At 39.3% G+C, this 23173-nt stretch overlaps 1 protein-coding gene across 5 annotated transcripts in view; it reads right to left on the reverse strand.

Annotated features, from left to right (window-relative positions):
* Positions 1-23173, reverse strand: part of LOC114666252 (serine/threonine-protein kinase VRK2) — a 136400-nt gene that overhangs the window by 79191 nt on the left and 34036 nt on the right. For all 5 annotated transcript variants that reach the window (XM_051919621.1, XM_051919619.1, XM_051919620.1 and 2 more), the window contains exons 7-8: positions 11594-11686; positions 10387-10519 (exon numbers count right to left, since the gene is read on the reverse strand). In XM_051919621.1, coding sequence (XP_051775581.1) covers positions 10387-10519; positions 11594-11686 — 226 coding nt within the window. The remainder of the gene's footprint in view (positions 1-10386; positions 10520-11593; positions 11687-23173) is intronic.

A 23173-nucleotide genomic window follows, 5' to 3' on the forward strand; every position in this document is an offset into this window, starting at 1 on the left:
TGCCCCCTGGACAGCGATGGGAAAATGTTACAATGTGTTCCATCGTCTGCCACTTAAGGGCCCTCTTCTGTTGGCTTTCCTTGATGGTCTCCAAGATCATTTATACCAACTCATCCAGAGAGAGCCAGCACAACCAGAGTAGCCATGCTACGTTGTAATTTGAGACAATGTCAGTTTCCACTGGGCTGCTGTGGTTTGTTACTGGTTCACCAACAACCCCAGATTCAGCAACATCTTTCTGCCTGCCTATTTTTCTTTTCTAAACCCTATACAGGAATTTTTTTTCAGCATGGATGTGCAAGGTCTATAACCGAGAACCCTACATTTATGTTCATCTCCTGAAGGGCATGGAAGAAGCTCGTTTGGACATCGCAATTGAGGCCTACCAGAGATGGATAAGGCATGTGGTTTAAGTCTATGTTGTAGTGTATGTGTTTTTGATCAGCTTATGTGATATCTGAAGGTAAAGTTTGGTTTTGATGTGAGATTACATGGTTTTAAGTAGAAAGATTGGTTTTGAGTTATAGGAAATGGAGCTTAATTTCATCAAATGTATCTAAGCAATCGAGAAAAACTATAAAATTCCCACACATTGTTTTCTTTGTATAGCTGGTGAGGAAGATTTGGCCAATCCACTCTGTTTGCAACTGAAACTGGCACCTTCCTTATTAAGCAAGTCTCCTGTAATAACACTATCTTGGCATTTATACCTGTTAGATGAGAAATATTTTTTTTCTCTTTAGATAGTGATTGAGAACTTTGACATTCAGCTCACAATGTTCACTGTTTTTTGAGGACATTTTGTAATTTTAAAGGTAGAGTACACTATTCATACAAGTGTTTTAATCTTGATTTCATATTACTGACAGGTATTATGGCTAAAAGGCCTATTATTATGTTGGCACATACAGTTGGGGTAAAAAAGATAAAGAAGCAACTTGTTCTCTTATTCTCTGTCCCCGCAGCCTTCCCAAGTGAAGCTACACCACACTTCACAAAGTCCACAGTCCTCTGACATGCCCAGAGACAGAGCACGTCCCCAAAAAAAAAAAAAAACCTCCCAGCAGTAATGTAGAAATGCTTAAAATTGAGATCTCTTAGGATAGTAAAATCCTGATAAAACAAGACTAGGGCATGATGTCAGACAGTCCCCTTAGGAAGTGTTGTGATGTGAGATTTTGCATGTAACTTGATAAATATTTTGTATGTCTTTATTTGTAATTTAGGCAAAGCAATGTAATATTAGTCAGAAGCATTCATGTTTACAATCCAAGGAATGGGTCTCTTTAAATTTTACGACAGGATTTGGGGGATGTGCTTTAAACCAGTTTGACGAGTGTTTCTCTGCTAAAGTCTTTCAACCCCTGCAAAAATGCCAGGTTACGTTAACATATGGTTTGGGGGCAGGTGTTAAGATGTTCTATTTCCCCCACTGGTCTGAAGTATGGCTGTTTGGAATTGGCTTGGATAAGAAGCTTTTAAGTACCATGATGTCCTATTGGCTCTAGGGGTTGGACAGAACATCTATAAATTTACCTGTTTAACCTCACAACCTCTCTCTTACTAACATCTGAAAGAAGCATCTCTTACTAATCTCTGATGATGAAGACAACACAATGAAGAGCACAGTTTAGCAGCCATATTGAACAGGCTTGCGGCCTGTTCTGAAGAAAGCTGAGCACCACTGATGCCTTAACTAGGGACATTTTAAATAACTACAGGTCTGTGTGCCGCCTGAAACTACACATCACCTAATTGCCTAATTACCTATAGATATAGAAGGGAAGGTGGGGATAAGTTATATACTATAATCCCTTATAAACAGTGGTAAATCTGAGGGATTAGGCATTCTGACAAAGGCTACTTATTAATTATAAAATAGGGGAAAGTAGAGCAATAGATTACTCTACAAAGACAAAACAATTGGTGTAGCCGGCAGGATTTTGGGGTAACCATGTGTTGTGATGTGAGATTTTACATATAACTTGATGAATATTTTGTATGTCTTTATTTGTAATTTAGGCACAGCAATGTAATTTAGTGTTTACCCCCCACCTTAGGAATGGGTCTGTTTGAATTTTATGACAGGATTTGGGAGATGTGTCTTAAACCAGTTTGCTGAGTGTTTCTTTGCTAAAGTCATTTCTACCCCCGCAAATGGGCTAAGGTGTACTTTAACATATGGTTTGGGGGCAGGTGTTAAGATGTTCTATTTCCCCCATTGGTCTGAAGTATGGCTGTTTGGAACTGGCTTGTCTCAGAGGCCTTTAAGTACCATGATGTCCTATTGGCTGTAGGGGATGGACAGAACATCTATAAATGTATGTGTTTAACCTCACAATCTCTCTCTTGTTAACTTGTGATGATGTAGAAGTATCTCTCTCTTACTAACCAACATCTGAAAGAAGCATCTCTCTTGCTAACCTGTGATGATGAAGACAACACAATGAAGAGCACAGCTCAGCAGCCATTTTGAACAGACATGTGGCTGAAAGCTGAGCACCAATGATGCCTTAACTACAGACATTTAAGTAACTAGAAGTCTGTGTGCCGACTGAACTACTTATCACCATTTAATCAGGTTGTATGGTTGCCAATATTCAAATGTACTTTGCATTTTGTTACTACAGTGGAACCTCGAGATACGATCACCTCTGTATACGAGAAATTCAAAATACGAGGAAAGTATGAGCGAAAAATTCAGATCTAAATGCGAGCATTGGCTCGCATAACGAGCCACGAGCCAGGCTGTGGGTATAGCTCGCGGCTTAGCGAGGGGGCGTGGTAGCAGTTGCAAGCCGCGATCTGCAGTGTCTGCGTTTCTCACTTAAGTGCACAGGTGGGAAACTGCCCACATCCATGATTGTTCCTGTGGCTGATGGGCTCCAGCTGCCATGTCCTCCCCACATATATAGAGAAGCGCGAGCCGGTTAAGGGGGAGAAGAAGTAAAATAAAAGAAAGAGAGAGAGAGAGGGAAAAAAAAAAAAAAAAAAAAGCAGGCAGGCTGGCTCGCTGGCTCGCGTATAGCTGAACAGTGAGCTGAACAGGCGAGCCAAACAGCTGAAGCAGGGCGGTGTGGAGAAGGTCAGCTGCATTAAGAGTGTCTCGCCTGTTGCAGAGCCCGCAGGTGAGACGCTAAAAGAGAAGCAGCACCGGGGATTGTCATCTGTTTTTTAAAGACTGCATCCTTTTGACGTTTTAAACTCGTGTTAAAGGATTGTTATTCTTGTGTATTTTAAACCTCCACTTCACAACTGTTTTAAGGATTATTTATTTAAAGATTTATTGAATGCTCTACTGCACTTTGGACACCTGTTTTGATTCTTTTAATAATCAGTTATATTATTTACCAGTGTTATTTATTAAAGGTAGACTACAGTATATATAATTTATCAGTGTTATTTGTTAGGAAATTGATTTTTATGTTAATATATTTGGGTGCTGAACGGATTAACTGGATTTCCATTATTATCAATGGGGAAGTTTGTTCTAGACACGAGAAATTCGCTATACAAGCTCAGTGCTGGAACGAATTAAACTCGTATCTAGAGGTTCCACTGTATTTATGAATATTATCAGTAATATATAATTTTATGTGTAACTTAACTTCTGCTTGTCTTTTTACTACATCTAATTGCCTGAGGTTATAGATATACTGTAGAAGGGAAGGTGGGGATAAGTTATATACAATAGTACCTTATAAACAGTGGTAAGTCTGTGAGATTAGGCATTCTATGGCTACATATTAATAATACAATAGGGGAAAGTAGAGCAATATATATTACTCTACCGAGACAAAACACCACGTTTTGCACCCTGTTTGCAAATACTGTGTTGATGTATGTGTGTGTGTTTATGTATGTGAATTTTAGGGCATCCAGTGTACAAATGCGGTGGAAGTAAACATTGTTTGCTTGCTGAATGGAATATAACCAACAAAGTGTAGAGACTTCATGTGTGTCACGAGGACACCCGCATGTTTGTTAGTGCTGGTGGTAGTGAGTCCCTAATTAAAGTGCTAGAGAGTGGTGGAACATGCATACATCATTCATACGGCATTTAAGTGGTTAAAGTGCTAGGGAGTGATGGGACATGCACGCATCATTCATACGGCACTTATTTGTTTAGAATCTTGGTGTATGTATGTGTATGTTTGCTTACAGGGGCAAAAGTAGGCCCTAATGTCGCGCTGCCTGTGTGTGCCTCTGTCTCTCTCTCGCGCTGCCTCTGTGTGAACCAAGGTTCCACTGAGGCTGACTAATGAAAAGTCAACATGGCTCAGAGCTGCATGTGGACTGTGGCACAGACAAACAGAAATGACGGCATGTTTTCCGAGGCGTCGCGTCCGAGTTGGTGGGCGTGGCTCTGCGAGTTGTCGTCGTATCCAATGGTCTTAGAGTTGGTGGGGCGTGGCTCCTTCCTGCATGCGCCATGGGTGTCTTACTTGTCGGCGGCTTAGTGAATCCACGCCCCTTCCGGCGTGCTTTCCATGGGTGGCTACTTGTCTCCCGGCTTAGTGAATTATATATATAGATTGTACAAAACATTCATCGGGGTGGAGTGTTGTGAGGTGAGATTTTGCATATAACTTGATAAATATTTTGTATGTCTTTATTTATAATTTAGGCAAAGCAATGTAATATTATTGAGAAGCATTCATGTTTACAACCCAAGGAATGAGACTCTCTAAATTTTACGACAGGATTTGGGGGATGTGCCTTAAACCAGTTTGGCGAGTGTTTCTCTGCTAAAGTCTTTCAAACCCCGCAAGAAAGCCAGGTTACGTTATCATATGGTTTGGGGGCAGGTGTTAAGATGTTCTATTTCCCCCATTGGTCTGAAGTATGGCTGTTTGGAATTGGCTTGGATCAGAAGCTTTTAAGTACCATGATGTCCTATTGGCTCTAGGGGTTGGACAGAAAATCTATATATTTACTTGTTTAACCTCACAATCTCTCTCTTACTAACATCTGAAAGAAGCATTTCTTACTAACCTCTGATAATGAAGACAACACAATGAAGAGCACAGCTTAGCAGCCATATTGAACAGGCTTGCAGCCTGTTCTGAAGAAAGCTGAGCACCACTGATACCTTAACTAGGGACATTTTAAATAACTACAAGTCTGTGTGCCGCCTGAAACTACAGATCACCATTTAATCATGTTGTATGGTTGCCAATATTCAAATGTACTTTGCATATTGTTATTACTTATGAATATTATCAATAACACATTGTTTTATGTGTAACTTAACTCCTGCTTGTATTTTTGCTACACCTAATTGCCTGAGGTTATAGATATAGAAGGGAAGGCGGGGATAAGTTATATACTGTAATACCTTATACACAGTGGTAAGTATGTGGGATTAGGCATTCTGACAAGGCTTCTTATCCATATTACTAACCGAGAATGGTAAACTGGATGGCATGGACGCAGGGACACGGCGATGGGACCATGAGACGTACTGCGCAGGCGCGTACAGCGCGCGTCTCATAAACCGTACGCGAAGTCTTATCCACCGTGCACGAAGGAGTCACGGCCCAAAAACGAAAGAGCTCAACTGACGTGAATGAGTAATGAAGCAACAACGCGCCCATGGCGAACGACTACTGACACAGCCACACAAATAAGAGGACTCTGCGCTGCAGCCCAGATTCAATCGGAAGAGGCGACGGAGGCCCCACGGGTCCATAAAGTACGGATGGCGCAGGCTGCACCGCCATATTGTGAGTGGCACTACTGCGGAGTGAAGGCACAGGCGTCACCGCCATATTGTGAGTGGCACCACTGCGGAGTGAAGTAAACGCGCGTCTGAAACTACGGAAGCAAAGCAGGCATGGGTTCAAAACGAACGAGCTCGACTGACGGATATACAAACAATGTATTTCAGGATACCCAATGCCGGGGGGTAGGCGAGCGAAGCGAGCAGGGGGCGGAGCCCCCTTGTTAATAATACAATAGGGGAAAGTAGAGCAATATATTACTCTACCAAGACAAAACAGGAAGTAAAACAATTACTTAATGGTTACCAAAATAAACACAAATGTTACAGAATAAAATTTAATATTTTAACTAAAAAAGTGGCCAAAAAGGGAACAGAATGTATAGTTAACTGATAATGTTCCATTACAGATAGACCATTCTGCAAGCAGAATCTTTTTTGCATTACCAGGATACAATATGACTCATGTTCATATTTTATATGATGTTGGGATCAGTCTTTTTAGCTCTTTTTCTGCTTCTTCAGGAGAACTAAAGATGCAGAATTGGTCATCAGTAATTACTTTCAATCTGGCTTAAATCAAGCAACTGTATCTGATTTCGGCTTTACGTAAGCACTGTTTAATGCTTTAGAATTTAGATCATTTAGCAGCGGCTGAAGAGGAGAAAACAGGAAAAATATGAATGTGGTTATTTTTAAATATAATCTCCCTTTTCTGTTTGAGAGTCAATATCAAGTTCTCTTTAACCAATAGTTTATTGAATTGGACAATCAGGCTTCTTGATTTTGAGGCATTCGAACCACGCATGCAATAAACTGATGTTTTCATCAATTCTTGCTAGTTTTTTTTTTTTTTTTTAAGATTTACATCATATTTATTGCTTAAAATGAACCTCTTGATATTTTATATCCTGAAGAAGCTCGTCTATTCTGCTGTCCATTCTAATGTCAATTCTGTGTAATCTCTTCTGTATATCACCCATTACATCATTCATTTTTTCTGAGTGCAGAAATCAGCTGGTTTTGATCTTCTCTGTGCTATGAAAGAGGTTATGTATCCCACTGGAGTGATTCCATTGACTCGCAAGGGGTGTTGGTAGTAGTTGACAGCAGGGATAAAGAGGCCATACTAGGTTCCAACATCCTGCTTGAAATCAGTAAATTCTCTTTGCCCGCCTCACTCATAGTTTTGCTTCCACATTCGCTGTTGACTGGAGCAGATGCTGCAGCATGAGGTCCTGGCTGATCCATCCCTTCGCCTGACTCTTCCAACTCAGTCTGTGGCATGCCATAACGTGAACTTGAGACCATCTTAAGCTTTGATGTACCTTAGTTACCTTTTTCCTTCGCTCTCTGACCCCATGACCTCTTACTCATGCTTTTAACATACTTGTAATTAAATCCTCCCAGGTTGACAAAATACAGGATATGCTCCGATAGATAACAAAAAAGTTATCTATGAGCAACGTCTCAACAACCATCTCTCATAACAGACGAGTCCAACCTCCACTTATAATCAATTATTGTTGCTATTATAACTTACTTCCTTTGCCTTGCATTCCACTGGCTTGCATGTTAGGATTCAAACCCCTTAAGTTTTTCTATTTTTGTGGCCTAGTAACCAAATAATAATGAAATGCAAGTGAGCCAGTAGACGACCAGTAAACTTGAACCCATTTGCAACTGTGGATCCATCACCTTTTCAACAAAATATCTGACAACAAAAAAATAAAGGTTTGAGAAAGATTGAGCTATTCTAGCTCAAAACATACAGGGTAAGTCAAAATTACATTAACACTAATGGTACTTTTATGTATATACTTATATACTGTACAATTTTTCTAGTCAATTTATGTGCCACATATGATACATGTGTTGAACATGACGGTGAACAGGTTGAGACAATCCTAAATTGTTTCTGCCATTCAAATGTTAACATAATTTTGACTCACCCTGTATTTTTATTGTACTCTCAGAACAAAAATAAATCATCAGTTTTGGAAGTGTTTGTCATGGTAAACTGAGAGCACTAGCAAGCCAAAGATTAAATATATTCACTAACAGTGATGATTGGTTTCTAAACTGACTAGAGCTAAAATAGTGGCTTTCCACAATTGAGTTTGAGACCATGAGTTAGTTGGTCTCATCTTATCTATTGGTTCATTTTAAATCTTATTGTTTGGTTGTAAGCTATGAAAAAAAAAATAAAACAATGAACAATTTTAAGAAAAGAAATGATGCTCCATATGCAGTAATTATTTGAACCCAGCCACAGGGGATACACAAACCAGTGTGTTTCTTCGTGCTGGTTCCAAGCCCAGATAAATGGGTTATGTCAGGAAGGGCATCCGGAGTAAAATTTTGCCAGATCAAAATGCAGACAACAATACAGATTTCCATACCAGATACAGTAACCAGTACTGTTAGCCAACAGGGTGCTGGTGGAAATTAGGCAACTGTTGGCCGAAGAAGAGGGAGGAAATGAGTCCAGAGGAGAGGAGGAAGGTAAAGAGTGTGGAACTGAGGGTAGGAACTTTGAATGTTGGCAATATGACTGGTAAGGGGAGAGAGTTAGCCGATATAATGGAGAGAAGGAAGACTGATATATTGTGCATGCAAGAGACTAAATGGAAGGGGATAAGGCCAGGTGGATCGGAGAAAGGTTCAAATTGTTCCATCTTGGAGTGGATGGGAGGAGAAATGGGGTAGGTGTTAATCTGAAGGAACAGTATGTCAAGAGTATTTTAGAAGTGAAAAGATTTTCAGATAAGAGTAATGATTATGAAGCTGAAAATTGGAGGTGTGATGATCAATGTTGTTATTGCATATGCCCTGCAAGTTGGGTGTGCGATGGATGAGAAAGAAGATTTCTGGTGTGAGTTTGATGAAGTGATGGACAGTGTACCCATGGGACAGAAAGTGGTGATTGGAGTGGATTTCAATGGACATGTTGGTGAAGGGAACAAAGGAGAAGAGGAGGTGATGGGTAGGTATGGTGTCAAAGAGAGGTCAGATGATAGTGGATTTTGCAAAAAGGATGGGAATGGCTGTGGTGAATATGTATTTTAAGAAGAGGGAGGAACATAGGGTGACGTACAAAAGTGGAGGAAGATGCACACAGGTAGATTATATCCTATGCAGAAGAGTCAATCTGAAGGAGATTAAAGACTGCAAAGTGGTGGCAGGGGAAAGTGTAGTTAGACAGCATAGGATGGTGGAATATAGGATGATTGGAGATCAAGAAAAGGAGGAGAGTAAACACAGAGCCAAGGATCAAATGGTGGAAGTTGAAAAAGGAAGACTGCAAGGTTGAGTTTAGGGAGGAGGTAAGACAGGCACTGGGTGGCAATGAAGAGTTAACAGACAGCTGGGCAACTACAGCAGAAGTAGTAGAAGGGTGCTTGGCATAACATCTGGTCAGAGGAAGGAGGAAAAGGAAAACTGGTGGTGGAATGGGGAAGTACAGGAGAGTATACAGAGGAAGAGGATTGGGAAGAAGAAGTGGGATAGTCAGAGAGATGCAGTAAATAGACAAGAGTACAAGGAGAGAAGGCGTAAGGTGAAGTGAGAGGTGGCGAAGGCTAAAGAAAAGACATATGATCAGTTGTATGAGAGGCTGGAAACTAAGGAGGGAGAAAAGGACCTGTACCGATTGGCTAGACAGAAGGACCAAGCTGGGAAAGATGTGCAGCAGGTTAGGGTGATAAAGGATAAAGATGGAAACTTACTCACAAGCGAGTAGGGTGTGGGTGTGTTCAGAAGATGGAAAGAGTACTTCGAGAGGCTGATGATTGAAGAGAATGTGCGAGAGAAGGCTGGATAATATGGAGTTAGTAAATCAGAAAGTGCAACGGATTAGCAAGAAGGAAGTAAGGACAGCTATGAAGAGGATGAAGAATGGAAAGGCCGTTGGTCCAGATGACATACCTGTGGAAGCATGGAGCTGTTTAGGAGAGATGGCAATGGAATCTTGGAAAGTGAGAGGATGCCTGAGGAGTGAAGAAGAAGAGTACTGGTGCCGATTTTACAGAATAAGGGGGATGTGTAGAGCTGTAGTGACTATAGGGGGATAAAACTGATGAGCCACCGCATGAAGTTATGGGAAACAGTAGTGGAAGCTAGGTTAAGAAAGGAGGTGATGATTAGTGAGCAGCAGTATGGTTTCATGCCAAGAAAGAGCACAACAGATGCAATGTTTGCTCTGAGGATGTTAATGGAGAAGTTTAGAGAAGGCCAGAAGGAGTGCATTATGTGTTTGTGGACCTGGAGAAAGCACATGCCAGGGTGCCCGAGAGGAGTTGTGGTATTGTATGAGGAAGTTGGGAGTGGCAGAGAAGTATGTAAGAGTTGTACAGGAGATGTAAGAGGGAAGTGCGACAGTGGTGAGGTCTGTGGTAGGAGTGACGGATGCATTAAATGTGGAGGTGGGATTACATCAGGGATCGGCTCTGAGCCCTTTCTTATTTGCAATGGTAATGGACAGGTTGACAGATGAGATTAGACAGGAGTCTCCTTAGACTATGATGTTTGCTGATGAAACTACAAAATTTACATTTTTTTTCTGTCCTATGACTGTTCAGTTTCTCAGAAATTTACAATATGCCTGAAGTGAAAATATATTGTATAGAAAAGGTAACATTAAAAAAAAAAAAAATTTTACATACCTACACCTTTGTGAGCATCTATACTTGTGTACTCAATTGTCCCATTGTGACCCTTCTTAGGACGTTCCTCATACTTTTTATGGATTTGGTTTGGAGAATATCTGTATGACAGACCATAATCTGCCAAGTACACCTGTAAAATTAAAAGTAGAATTACACCTTCTGACAATATTGATTATTAATCTGTGTAATTAAAAGCAAAATGACATTGTGTCAATATTATTTGATGATTATTTGTCCCACTTTTTTTAGTAATAGAACATTTAGGTTTTTTAATTATTATATAAATATGTATGGGTCACTTTTATTTGTAGTTATGAACCAGAAGGCAGCTAGGAAGTTTGTCAATGAATGAATTTATAACAAGAATGAGATACTGAACCCAGGCCTAGCCTCCAGCTTTACAATAAGTTATTAATAAAAGGATAAATAGTGTCCACTTTGAATTCAAAATACTACATCCAGAAAAAAAGACTGCATGCATTGTATTTTGAGAAAATGTTTGCTCTCTGACGAAATATAATTGCTTTTTGAAAGGTGCTGGCTACTTTTTTCAAAAAATATATCCTGCCCTAACCATAATAAGAGAACTGCAACAGCTAGTGCATTTATGCATTACTGGTGCTTTGGTTAGGAGAGACTAAATGGGTACCCCTGTGACTTTTTTCTGGCTTAAAAAAATGAGAAGAAAAGCAGTTATGCCCTTCCCATCCAGAATGCAAAAATCAATATCACTGCTCTATAATATATTGGAAACGCATAAGATTTATTTTAAATCCTAAACATGCTGTAATGAGAATTATGGCACTTCTTAGGATTCATATTTAAATTAGAACTAAAAGTAGTAAAGATAAAATGTTGGTATATACTTTCAGCTCATTGATTAGCATCAAAAATCATCCATCAATCCAGGTGTTTTTAAACCCACTTATTCTGTTGACACTTTGTGTCAGTATGGGTTGATTGTGACTTTTTTTTTGACAGTAGGAAAAAAAATGGGATTATTTCTTTATCATATGCATTTTCAAGGACCACGTTTGTTTATATTTGTAAAGCCACAGCCATAAAGCCAATGTCTACACCAGCAGCACTGGGTGCTGATGACCATGATTAACTGGGCTGACCTAAGGATGCTCATTGCTTTGTATATCTGCCTCTATTCCACATCACATTATAAACTATAAATAGCTAATGACTGATGTCTTACCTTATTAGAATCTTTGAATCCAAGAAGTATATTTGCAGCTTTTATATCGCCATGAATGTATTCATTTTCATGTATGTATTCCAAAACATGTAACTGCAATAAAAATAAAAAATGAAAATGTGTACACTTTCAATAAGGCCTTTATAAACTTTTCATTGTATTAATCATTTTCTATCCAAACACAACATTTAAGCCTGTAGAAAAGAAAAAAGAAATTTGTACGGTAATGGCAGCAGTCAGGTCAGCCACAGAAAGGTGGTCAGCCCTTGATACCTGTACTGCTTTTAAAGGCAAGTTTTTTACAGTAATGCACCATGTCATCATCTTTTTACTGTTTCTTGTGGGGTAAATATGAGCAGCCAGTTTCTATTCTAATTACAGGTTAACACTGCAGTGCAGTGAACTACGTAGATAAACAGAGGACGTTGGAGATGCCAGGTGTAAATTATTTAAATCTGGCTAGATTAATTACGCATACATGCAGAGGCTTTTGTTGAACAATGGCGCAAAAGGGGAGAAAGGGCAGTTGATGAGGTAGACGTTGTTACATTTTAATTGTGGATGCAAATTGTTCCCTACTTTTTCCTTTGTTTTAATTTCACAGGAACTTTGTAAATAATGTAAGGGCCACTTTAATATCGACAAACTTGGCAAAAATGTATGTCCTCAATTGCGGATTATGACAGATTATCAGAAAATACACTATACCCTTCTACTCATAGCATATCAAACTAAAGATATTTTGTTTCCAATATAAAGTGATTATTGTAGGTTAAATACTCAGGAAGACAGCAGAACTGACCATCTGGTATCACGATTATTTTTTGCTAATTAGACTTTCAGGGAGAAATTATTACAGTATGATCCAGGACACTGAAGTACAATGTACAATTATTTAATACATCTTATATATAAACATCTAAGCCCGGAAGTGCGAGGCTACAGCTTGAAGCTCAAAGAGCCAACAAGGTGGCCCCAAGTTAACGAGTCGGAAGAAGAAAGACACACGAGGCTACAGCATGAACATGAAAGAGAAAGTGACTCCGTCACCAAAGTTAAACCGCCAAGGAAAGACAAACGAAGAGAGAAACTCGCTTAGCCGCTGATAGACAAGGGGGGCGAGCACAACCGCAAGACGAAACTGCAGACTCTGCATTTCAATTTTTTTTCTGATGATTTCAATAGTTACTAGGAGCCCGGGCATTTTACAGTACGGGCTTACACAGCTAGTACTATATTATATATATTATATATACTAGACAAAAAGCCGCTTCGACAACGTAAGATGAAACAGGCACGAGTTTGTGTCAGCAGTGTATGAAGAACAAATGATAAGTAAGAAATAAATAAAGTGATGTAAGTAATGATAATGTGAATTTCCCCCTGGGATTAATAAAGTATCTATCTATCTATCTATCTATCTAACTAAGAGGTTTGGGATATATATGACTTTATCACGGCGAAAAATACCGTACACTTAAAAAATACATGCTATCTATAACAATGTTTTTTGTTTGTATACTGGAGGCCTGTCAGTATGCAACTAAAGTTGTAAAATCTCTCTGTATTTTTGTGAAGACGCTCTCACTGTGTGGTAGTAATTTCCCTTGATGTGGCCCATCTTTAACTTGCATCTTCACATCACTCGCCCTCCTGACTCTTGAAAAAGCCACATACAATTGACCATGGCTGAAAACGGGTTCGGCAAGGAATATTCCTACCATGTCAAATATTTGTCCTTGTGACTTGTTTATAGTCATGGCGAATTCTAGTTTGACAGAGAACGCCCTTTGAATTTGGAAACACATGTAGTCTTTAAGCTTAATTTATTTTGTGTCATGTGCATAAAAATTGGCATATTTTATAATTATGTAGGCCTATGGCAATAAAAGGGAAGAAATGAGAAATACAAATCAACGAAAAGTAGAAGAAACAATGAAGAAGTTTTTTTTGTAATGATTTTAGTCCGCTTTACTCATTACTGTACAGGCTTGTACTGTTAGTTGATGAATTTTCCAGGCCTATAGTATACAGTGATCCCTCGCTATATCGCGCTTCGCCTTTCGCGGCTTCACTCCATCGCGGATTTTATAAGTAAGCATATTTAAATATATATCGCGGATTTTTCGCTGCTTCGCGGGTTTCTGCGGACAATGGGTCTTTTAATTTCTGGTACATGCTTCCTCAGTTGGTTTGCCCAGTTGATTTCATACAAGGGACGCTATTGGCAGATGGCTGAGAAGCTACCCAACTTACTTTCTCTCTCCCTCTCTCTCTCTCTCTCTCTCTTGCGCTGACGTAGGGGGGTGTGAGCAGGGGGGCTGTGTGCAGCTGCTTCCTGAAGGTTACATGCAGCACTGTGCTTCGCATACTTAAAAGCTCAAAGGGCACGTATTGATTTTTGACTTTATTTGTTTTTCTGTGGCTCCTCTCTCTTCCTGCTCCTGATAGAGGGGGTGTGAGCTGCCGCCTTCAACAGCTTTGTACCGGCGGTGCTTCGCATACTTAAAAGCCAAAAAGCCCTATTGATTTTTTTTTTGACTGCTTGCTTTGCACTCCTTTGAAAAGGAAGATATGTTTGCATTCTTTTAATTGTGAGACAGAACTGTCATCTCTGTCTTGTCATGGAGCACAGTTTAAACTTTTGAAAAAGAGACAAATGTTTGTTTGCAGTGTTTGAATAACGTTCCTGTCTCTCTACAACCTCCTGTGTTTCTGCGCAAATCTGTGACCCAAGCATGACATTCTAAAAATAACCATATAAACATATGGTTTCTACTTCGCGGATTTTCCTATTTCGCGGGTGGCTCTGGAACGCAACCCCCGCGATGGAGGAGGGATTACTGTAATATTGAATGATCAATGTTCCAGTAAAATATGGAATAGTAAGTATAAGCACCACAAACCTGATATAGGTGTATTGAATGAATGCGTAATTCCGTTGGCACCAAGTTGCGAGAATAAGCAGTTTTGAAAGGGCGAGGATGCAAGGGGCATTAAAATCACTCCAGATGGTGTGGTGAACATTCAGTGCTTGGTGCGAATAGGCCACCAGCGTTTTATTTTACTTAGATCTCAGCAGCAGCACACGACAATGTGTACCGCGCCACCTGTGGAGATTTGTATGTGGCTTAGAATGTGTACCTCGCTTCGCATACATCAATATCTGCGGACGACTGTAGTGTAATGATCGTGATGGCTGTGGAGTTGTTCCTGCCGCTGAAAGTACTTAATAGTAATACGTTCTTACGTATTATTTTGAGTGTGAGGGTTGGCTGTGCTCAGGCTAATATCCTACGCCTGGGCGGAAGGATTTGGGATTTCTGAATAATAATCCCGAAATGTGTAGGCTAAATCCGCCGCCTGCCACGATGTTGGGGTTGGATTTCGGTCTCGTAAGGTTTTTCAGGCAGCTGCGCAGAAGGCGACTGCGCATTTGGCTTCGGACGGACGTGAGTGAGTGAGGAGGCTGGTGAATTATGTATTAAGAGATTATATATATAGATAGATAGAGAGAGAGAGTTCTCCTAGTAACGAAAAAAAATAATAGGCTTTGACTTTCTAGGTTCTGTCAGATTTTGGATTTTATAAATAAAAAAAAAACAAAAAAACAAAAAAAAAAAAAACAACATGTTTTGTTATTAAGTTTAATGTCACTGTTCTCTGTGCCCACTGTTATGGACTCATTCATACAGGCAGACCAAGTATGGTACACAGGGGCTCAGCATCAGCATTTAGAATTGCCGAGCCAAGCACAGGACTAGACAGCCAAAGACAACTGGAGAATTGAATAGTCAGCCTAAAGACAGACTAGTATATTTCTGTCTTCTGTCAGCACACTATCCTCTTTCCTTGTTGGGAGAATGAATGTAGGCATTGTGCTATTGTATGTAGACATTGTGCTATTCCTGTATTTTTGAAGGAGGGGTTTGAGTCCTTTTCCGGTCTTTGTTTGGATCCAGAGAAGGAGCCTGCACATGGAGCAACCAGAATACAAGGATGGACCTATGGCAAACACATTTTGAAGCTGCCGGGCGGAAGATTATGTCTTCCGTCCGATGAAAATCCTTTCAGCATGGCGACGAAAGATGGCAGACTGCGTAGGTCAAGACTCCCACATTGCTTGATAGAGTCTGTCATAAGATTCCCGTCTGTAATACCATGTGAACCCATCAGTAAAGTGAGCTAATTTATCCTTTATACTTTTCGTGTAATCCTGTAACCGTCATATTGCATGCTGGGGGGGTATAATACCTTTTTTATTTATAATTATTTAAATTCAGGTTAATTAAAACGCCGCAATTGAAAAGAACACATTTCCAAAGATCTAATGCATCTTAAGGAAACAGATGTGAAAAACCTATCTGATAAATCTCTAATGGTGAGAAGTGGCCGAAAAAAGTAAAAAGCCAACTAAAAAAAAAGAAAGTATGCAAATCTTGTGCAAAGACAGTACAGCTAACTTCTATCACGACACCATGCAAAACAACATAACCAACACAACAATATTATAATTTTTTTGTGCAATTAATACAAATAATTATCCTATTACTAGTTTTGAAAAACTAATGTTTTTATTGATGCTGTATCTCTGTGTCTTACAACAGAAAAGGAGGAGTACACTTACTTGTAAACAATCAATTAGGTCCTAACAAGAGAACAGGGTACTTGGGAATATAAAAGGAAAGGGGCAGGATCTTTTTTTTTTTTTTTATTGAATTTATTAAAATCACACAACATTCCATATCTACAAACATAAGATCGAAAACAAATCAACCCCCACCCCTGAGAAAGAGAGCTAAGCCAGCCGAGTAAAACTTAAAGCTAGTAAAAAATAAGTAAGTAGATGAATTAAGTGAATAAAGATAAATGAAGAAGAAGAAAAAAAAGGAAAAAAAGGGAGGGAATCTGCTTCCTCAGTACTTTAAAAGCTTACTCTAAAATGTTATTGATTAGATCCTGCCAGGCTTTGAAAAAGTTCTGCACAGATTCTCTAAGTTAGAATTTGATTTTTTTCCAGTTTCAAATAGTATATAACAACATCAGTTAGCCAATGACTTAGAATAGGAGAAAATTTTCTGGTCTGATGAGACAAAGATTGAACTCTTTGGTGTGAATGCCAGGCGTCACATTTGGAGGAAACCAGGCACCACTCACCACCAGGCCAATACCATCGCTACAGTGAAGCATGGTGGTGGCAGCATCATGCTGTGGGGATGTTTCTCAGCGGCAGGGACTGGGAGACTAGTCAGGATAAAGGGAAAGATGACTGCAGCAATGTACAGAGACATCCTGGCTGAAAACCTGCTCCAGAGCGCTCTTGACCTCAGACTGGGGCGACGGTTCATCTTTCAGCAGGACAACGACCCTAAGCACACAGCCAAGATATCAAAAGAGTGGCTTCAGGACAACTCTGTGAATGTCCTTGAGTGGCCCAGCCACAGCCCAGACTTGAATCCAATTGAACATCTCTGGAGAGATCTTAAAATGGCTGTGCACCGACGTTTCCCATCCAACCTGATGGAGCTTGTGAGGTGTCTCAAAGAGGAATGGGCGAAACTGGCCAAGGATAGGTGTGCCAAGCTTGTGGCATCACATTCAAAAAGACCTGAGGCTGCAATTGCTGCCAAAGATGCATCGACAAAGTATTGAGCAAAGGCTGTGAATACTTCTGTACATGTGATTTCTCAGTTTTTTTATTTTTAATAAATTTGCAAAAACCTCAAGTAAACTTTTTTCACGTTGTCATTATGGGGTGTTGTGTGTAGAATTCTGAGAAAAAAATGAATTTAATCCATTTTGGAATAAGGCTATAACATAACAAAACGTGGAAAAAGTGATATATATCACTTATATATATAAATAAAGGCCTGGGAAAGTTAACACATTAAGTTTTGCAATTAATGTGGCCTTTTTAATGAGTTCAAAAATATTGTCGCATCTAGGGCAGGCCACAAGTCAAACGCCTCAGGCAGTGCTTTTGTTCAGGCCAATATTTTGATGCTTTGTCTTAACATTACGAACCAATAATACAAAAAAAGTGTGTACCTAAAGAATTACATACATATCCAGTACCATATTTATATACTACCTTGAAAAATTTTATGACATAAAATTTTCATTTAAGGATTTAAAATTTTGTATTACACTGTTCACAACGATATGGCACATGTCAATACGTAGCACTAGTGTTCATTTTCTTTTACATACTGCTATAGATGTACAGGAGTTGGGTTTATGGAAGTCCAGGTGCAATACTGGAGAAAAGTTGTGAAGGTAAAAATTACGCTTTTTTTTTTTTTTTTCATTTCATGTCTCTGTAACAAGATTGAATCGATGTCATATCACATAAATGCTAAATGAGTTATCTATAAGTGACACTAAAACCAAAATAAGTCTGTAGTACCTCTATATTTAACTCGCCAGTCGGCCAGGGAGCTTACTGTGCTGACTGCCCTAATATAATGAAAAAATTCTATGAAATGGAACTGTAATCATTATCTGCACCCATGTTCAAATTTGTAGCATCTTCATTAATTTATGCAAAGCATGTAACATAATAATCCAGGTAATGCACAGTGTCATTTTTTAAGAAAGATAGAAACTAAAGAGATCTTTTTTAGTGTGCCAGGAGTGTAGGTGTATGTAGTGCAGTGTTTTCCATCCATTTTTCTGTGGTGGTATGTTTTTGTAACCCAAAATATCCCAAAGAAACAGAACAATTCTACCAACCACAAAAGCATTAAAACTGTCTGTATGGGGGAGAGGTGTTACTGGGGGGACACTGCTGGAATAAAACAGAATCCTGTTTTTGAATAGCTTTTTCAGTCTGAGTCTCTCTTTCTTCATCCCTGGTTGCTCGGTCTCGACTACTGACTCCCCAAGTCAGGAATTGTACAACAGGGTCCTTACCCAAGGTGTCACAGGGAGAAGGAGCCTGGTAGGGTAAAGTTCCTTATAGGAGCAATTTATGATGTGCTCCCGTCTCCAAAAAATATGATGGTGTGCACAGGAGCTGACCCAAATTGTATGTTACGTGCAGGTGTTGCTTCACTACAGCACATTCTGTCAGCCTGCAAAGTTAGTCTGAGTCAAGGCAAATATGTGTTGAGGCATAATGTACTGTCATGTGTGGCCACTGTGTAAAGGGAAGGGGTTAAATTCTGTAAAGAAGGCAAGCGTGATTAGGAAGATCTTTGTTAAAGAGGTGGAGAACACGGTACTGTAGGCCTGGCTAAACAAAATGGGGATCATTTAGGTGTGGCCAATGATTGGAAGCTTAATGTAGACCTTAATACAAGGCTAGTAGTGCCAAAAGAAACAGCTATTAGTAATTTGTGGCCAGATATGATATTGTGGTCAGAAAGGAAACAAACAGTTTACATTGAATTAATGGTTCTGCAAGAAGGGTTAATCGAGAAAGCGAATGAAAGGAAGAGAGCGACATATACAGAATTGGCAGCTGATGCCACCCAGAGAGGTTGGGCTGTACACATGCAGGCGATTGAGGCAAGTTGCCGCAGCTTTGTAGCTAGATCAGTAACATCGTTCCTGAGAGAGTTTGGCTTCTCAGCAAGTGGTAAAAATAAAAAAATGATTAGCGTGGCAGAAGAAGCAAGTTGGTGAATATAGCTAAGGTGGCAGAATATGGAGTGGGGAAAAGAAGGTTAGGTGTTTCACTTAAATATGAAGTTTTTAAACTGTATATACATTAACAACATCCCGCGCTCATGTGCCTCCTCACTCACTTCCTTACTTTCCTCAGCTGTTCGTCTTGCTCACTGCTCCCTTCTTCTTTACTCCACCGCTTCAAGCCTGTTATTGTTTGCCTTGCTTCACTTCTTCCTGCTGGTAACTCCTACCTTTTCATTTAGTTTCTTCACACTCTTAATCCTCCAGGCATGCCTCTGCATACTCTACTTTTGAAGGTCGGCGCATCAATTCTGTTACTACGAAACTTACAACCACCAAAACGTTGTAATGGCACCATGCTTCAGATCAAATCTCTGCACAAGAACCTCATTGAGGCAACAGTCTTCACTGGAACTGGCTCAGGGGAGACTGTATTTATTCTTAGCATCCCTCTCATACCCTCTGACCTCCCATTCCAATTCAAACACCTCCAATTTCCAGTAAATGTCTACTTCACTATGCCAATAAATAAGTCACAGGGCCAGACTCTAAAAAAGGTCTGCACTGACTTGACACAAGATTGCTTCTCACATGGCCAACTGTACGTTGCATGCTCAAGAGTAAGTTCAGCAGACAGCTTGGTCATTTTACAGCCCGAGGACAGAACTGCAAACATTGTTTACAAAGACATCCTTACATTCTAAAAATGTGCATTTCTCATACACAACATTTACAATCATAAATTAAACTCTTTACAATCATTAAATGCACTTTCAATACTAAAATAAGCCAACGACAATTACATTGACAATCATGTTACGTTATTTTTAAAATGTTTCCTTTTCTTTTTCATAACTTCTTTAACGCACTACTTCTGTGCTGTGAAGCGTGGGTATTATGCTAGTAATGATATATTATTTAACCTATACAATTCCAGACACCTCACACCCAGATAAACTTCAGCTGCGTCGGTGGGGGATGGGATGGTAGGCTGCTTGATGCTTGTGCTGATTGACACATTTGCAAAACAAAGACGCTGATGAAAAGGTCCGGCATTATGACTTTTTCGTGGGCTTCAGGGTTTATAGTGTTATGTAGCTAAAATAATCTTTTACTAAGTCTGGAATACAAGCAAGTATTCCAGCACCACCCACAATAGATCATGGGTACAGAACCAAAAGTATTAGCCAGGTCCAAAAATACAATGTGCAGGTACCTGTTCTCCTTCTTAGCAAACTAAATCTGATTCCATATCATACTTACAAGCTCAAGACATCCTGGAAAAGCCAGGCACTCCAGCCTTCTGTATTGACGTATTATTACCTAACAAGTAGGAAACTAACCTATTAGCTACAATGCTAAAGAAAATCTTTCCTTCCACATTTAATAGACTGATTGCTCGAAACAGACTAATATCAGCAGAATCTCTCTCTTTAAGAATATAAACTCCCCCTGCCCTCAGCCACGCCTTCGGAAAGATCTTGCATTGCCATACCACTCTAAAGAGGTTCCACAAACAACTCAATACTTTCTTATACAGCCAATAAGGGTCTCCATTGGGTCCTGGAGCTGATCTGGCCCTAGCTTGCTGCACCACCCTTACTGCCTCTGAGCACCTAGGAGAACTATGTCTATATCCTTAGATAATTCTCCCAGCTTTGGCAGATCCAGCAGCAAACTCATTTCTCCCAACCTTTACTTTTCAGTATACGTATTGTACAAGTGTCCCTCTTATTCCACTTTGGATACTTTAAGCCAGGGGTAGGCAACGTCGGTCCTGGAGTGCCACAGTATGTGCAGGTTTTTGTTCCAACCCAGTTCCTTAACGAGAACTCAATTATTGCTGATGAAGCACATATTGCTTAAGTAACATTTTAATGCTTCATTTTAGTGTTCTCGCTTGTTAAGGTTCTCCAACCTTAATTGCTTATTTCAATCTTAAACCTGCTGCATTCAGTGTTTTAATTGCTCCTTATTAGCAATAAGATGTAAAACAGGGGTAGGCAATGTCGGTCCTGGTGAGCCGCAGTGGCTACAGGTTTTCATTCAACCCAATTGCTTAATTAGAAACCAATCATTGCCAATCTCAGACCTTATTTAATTTTATGGCTTGTTAGTCTGTGCAATGTAAGGCTTTTATATCGTAGATTTTTTTCCTTTCCAAGGATATCATCCAAATGATTTGAAGCCTAAAACAGATCATTTTCAGTCTGTCACATTTTTCTATTAAGTGTTTTATTAAATCAAACCGTGCATGATGAACACACACAGATGTAATTGGAAAAAAGCTAGCTGGAGAACTGCTGGCTGCTTTGTCTTTTACATCTTATTGCTAATAAGGAGCAATTAAAACACTGAATGCAGCAGTTTAAGATTGAAATAAGCAATTAAGGTTGGAGAACCTTAACAAGCGAGACCACTAAAATGAAGCATTAAAATGTCACTTAAGCAATATGTGCTTCATCAGCAATAATTGAGTTCTCGTTAAGGAACTGGGTTGGAACGAAAACCTGCACATACTGTGGCACTCCAGGACCGACGTTGCCTACCCCTGCTTTAAGCCATCTACCGTTTTGGTGTACAAAGATTTTGTAAATTTAAAAAGGTCTCTAAAAACTATGCCTTTGCACATTCCTTCTTCCTCCTATTTTTTCTTAGGTTATCTGCTCTCCTAAGTGCTGCCAATCACAACCTTGTTTCCTCTTGTAAGACCTCAATACCCTGCCTCAAGAAAACACAAGTAGCTCTTTCCCATTGCTTTCTCAGCTTTCTCCTTTCTAGCACCAGTTTGCATATTTGCAATTGACAGAATGACACGACTTTTTCTCCCTTTTGCCTTCTCTTAGGCTCATTTACGCCAACTCTTTCCTTTCCATAATTATAAATAACTTCATCTATCTTTTCAAAATTTTTTTTCCTACATTCCCTTACTACCAAGGATTCTTACTAGTTTTATAATTACTTGTTTTATAGACAGTACATATATTCTCACACAATTAATTGATACTGGCAATTAAACACTGGTTAAATGTAAATAGACATGCACTTATATGTTTCAATCATTTTAAATCATTAATTGCACTACAGCTTTTTGCTGTTAAAATATACATTTACTATATTTATACAGCTGTGTATTTCCTCTTCAGTGTTTCAACTAGACATTTGCAACACTTGGTGTAATTATAAAATATTGATTACCATTTTAATTATGTAGTACTTGTTTACCAAAACGTATGCTGTATGACACAGCAACAAATAATAAACAGTGCAAAAAAAAAAACTATTGTTTACTAAGCAGCAAATTCAAATTCATCTTTATCAAGAACTGTACAGAATTTATATCCAAACAAATTGATTGTTTTTAGAGACAAATACATCCTCAGAGGTCTCTGGAAGAATACTCTGGGAAACTCTGAAGGCATTTTTAACAGGGCAGATGATTTCATATCTCTCCCACAAAAATAAACCGTAAACCAAGAAGGCATCAGAGTTAAACAGTGAAATTAACAGATCAAGAATATTGCAGGTTTCCAAATGAGGCACTTTAAATAGGACAGGCTTTGCATTCAGAACTCAACCTCTTGACAACAAAAGAAATGGAACAACTAATTTTTAAATTGCAATATCATTACTATGAACATGGAGAGAAGGTTAATGAGATTTTAGCTCAACAAATCCACAAGCAGGAAGTTCACAATGCATGCCAATAATTACTAACACAGATGGAGACAAAATCATTGATCATAAAAATATAATGCACACATTAAGAGACTACTATAAGTCCTTATATTCTACTCAGTTTAAAGAAGACATGACACAATCAAATGCATTTGTGGATGCATTACAAATATCACAGCAAGATACTCTCAGTGTGGAGGAATTGGATAAACCTCTGGTACTATCAGAATTACTAGATGCTATAAACTCACTTCAGGGTAGGAAGGCAGC

Source organism: Erpetoichthys calabaricus, chromosome 15 (assembly GCF_900747795.2).
Source record: "Erpetoichthys calabaricus chromosome 15, fErpCal1.3, whole genome shotgun sequence".
Taxonomy (NCBI): domain Eukaryota; kingdom Metazoa; phylum Chordata; class Cladistia; order Polypteriformes; family Polypteridae; genus Erpetoichthys; species Erpetoichthys calabaricus.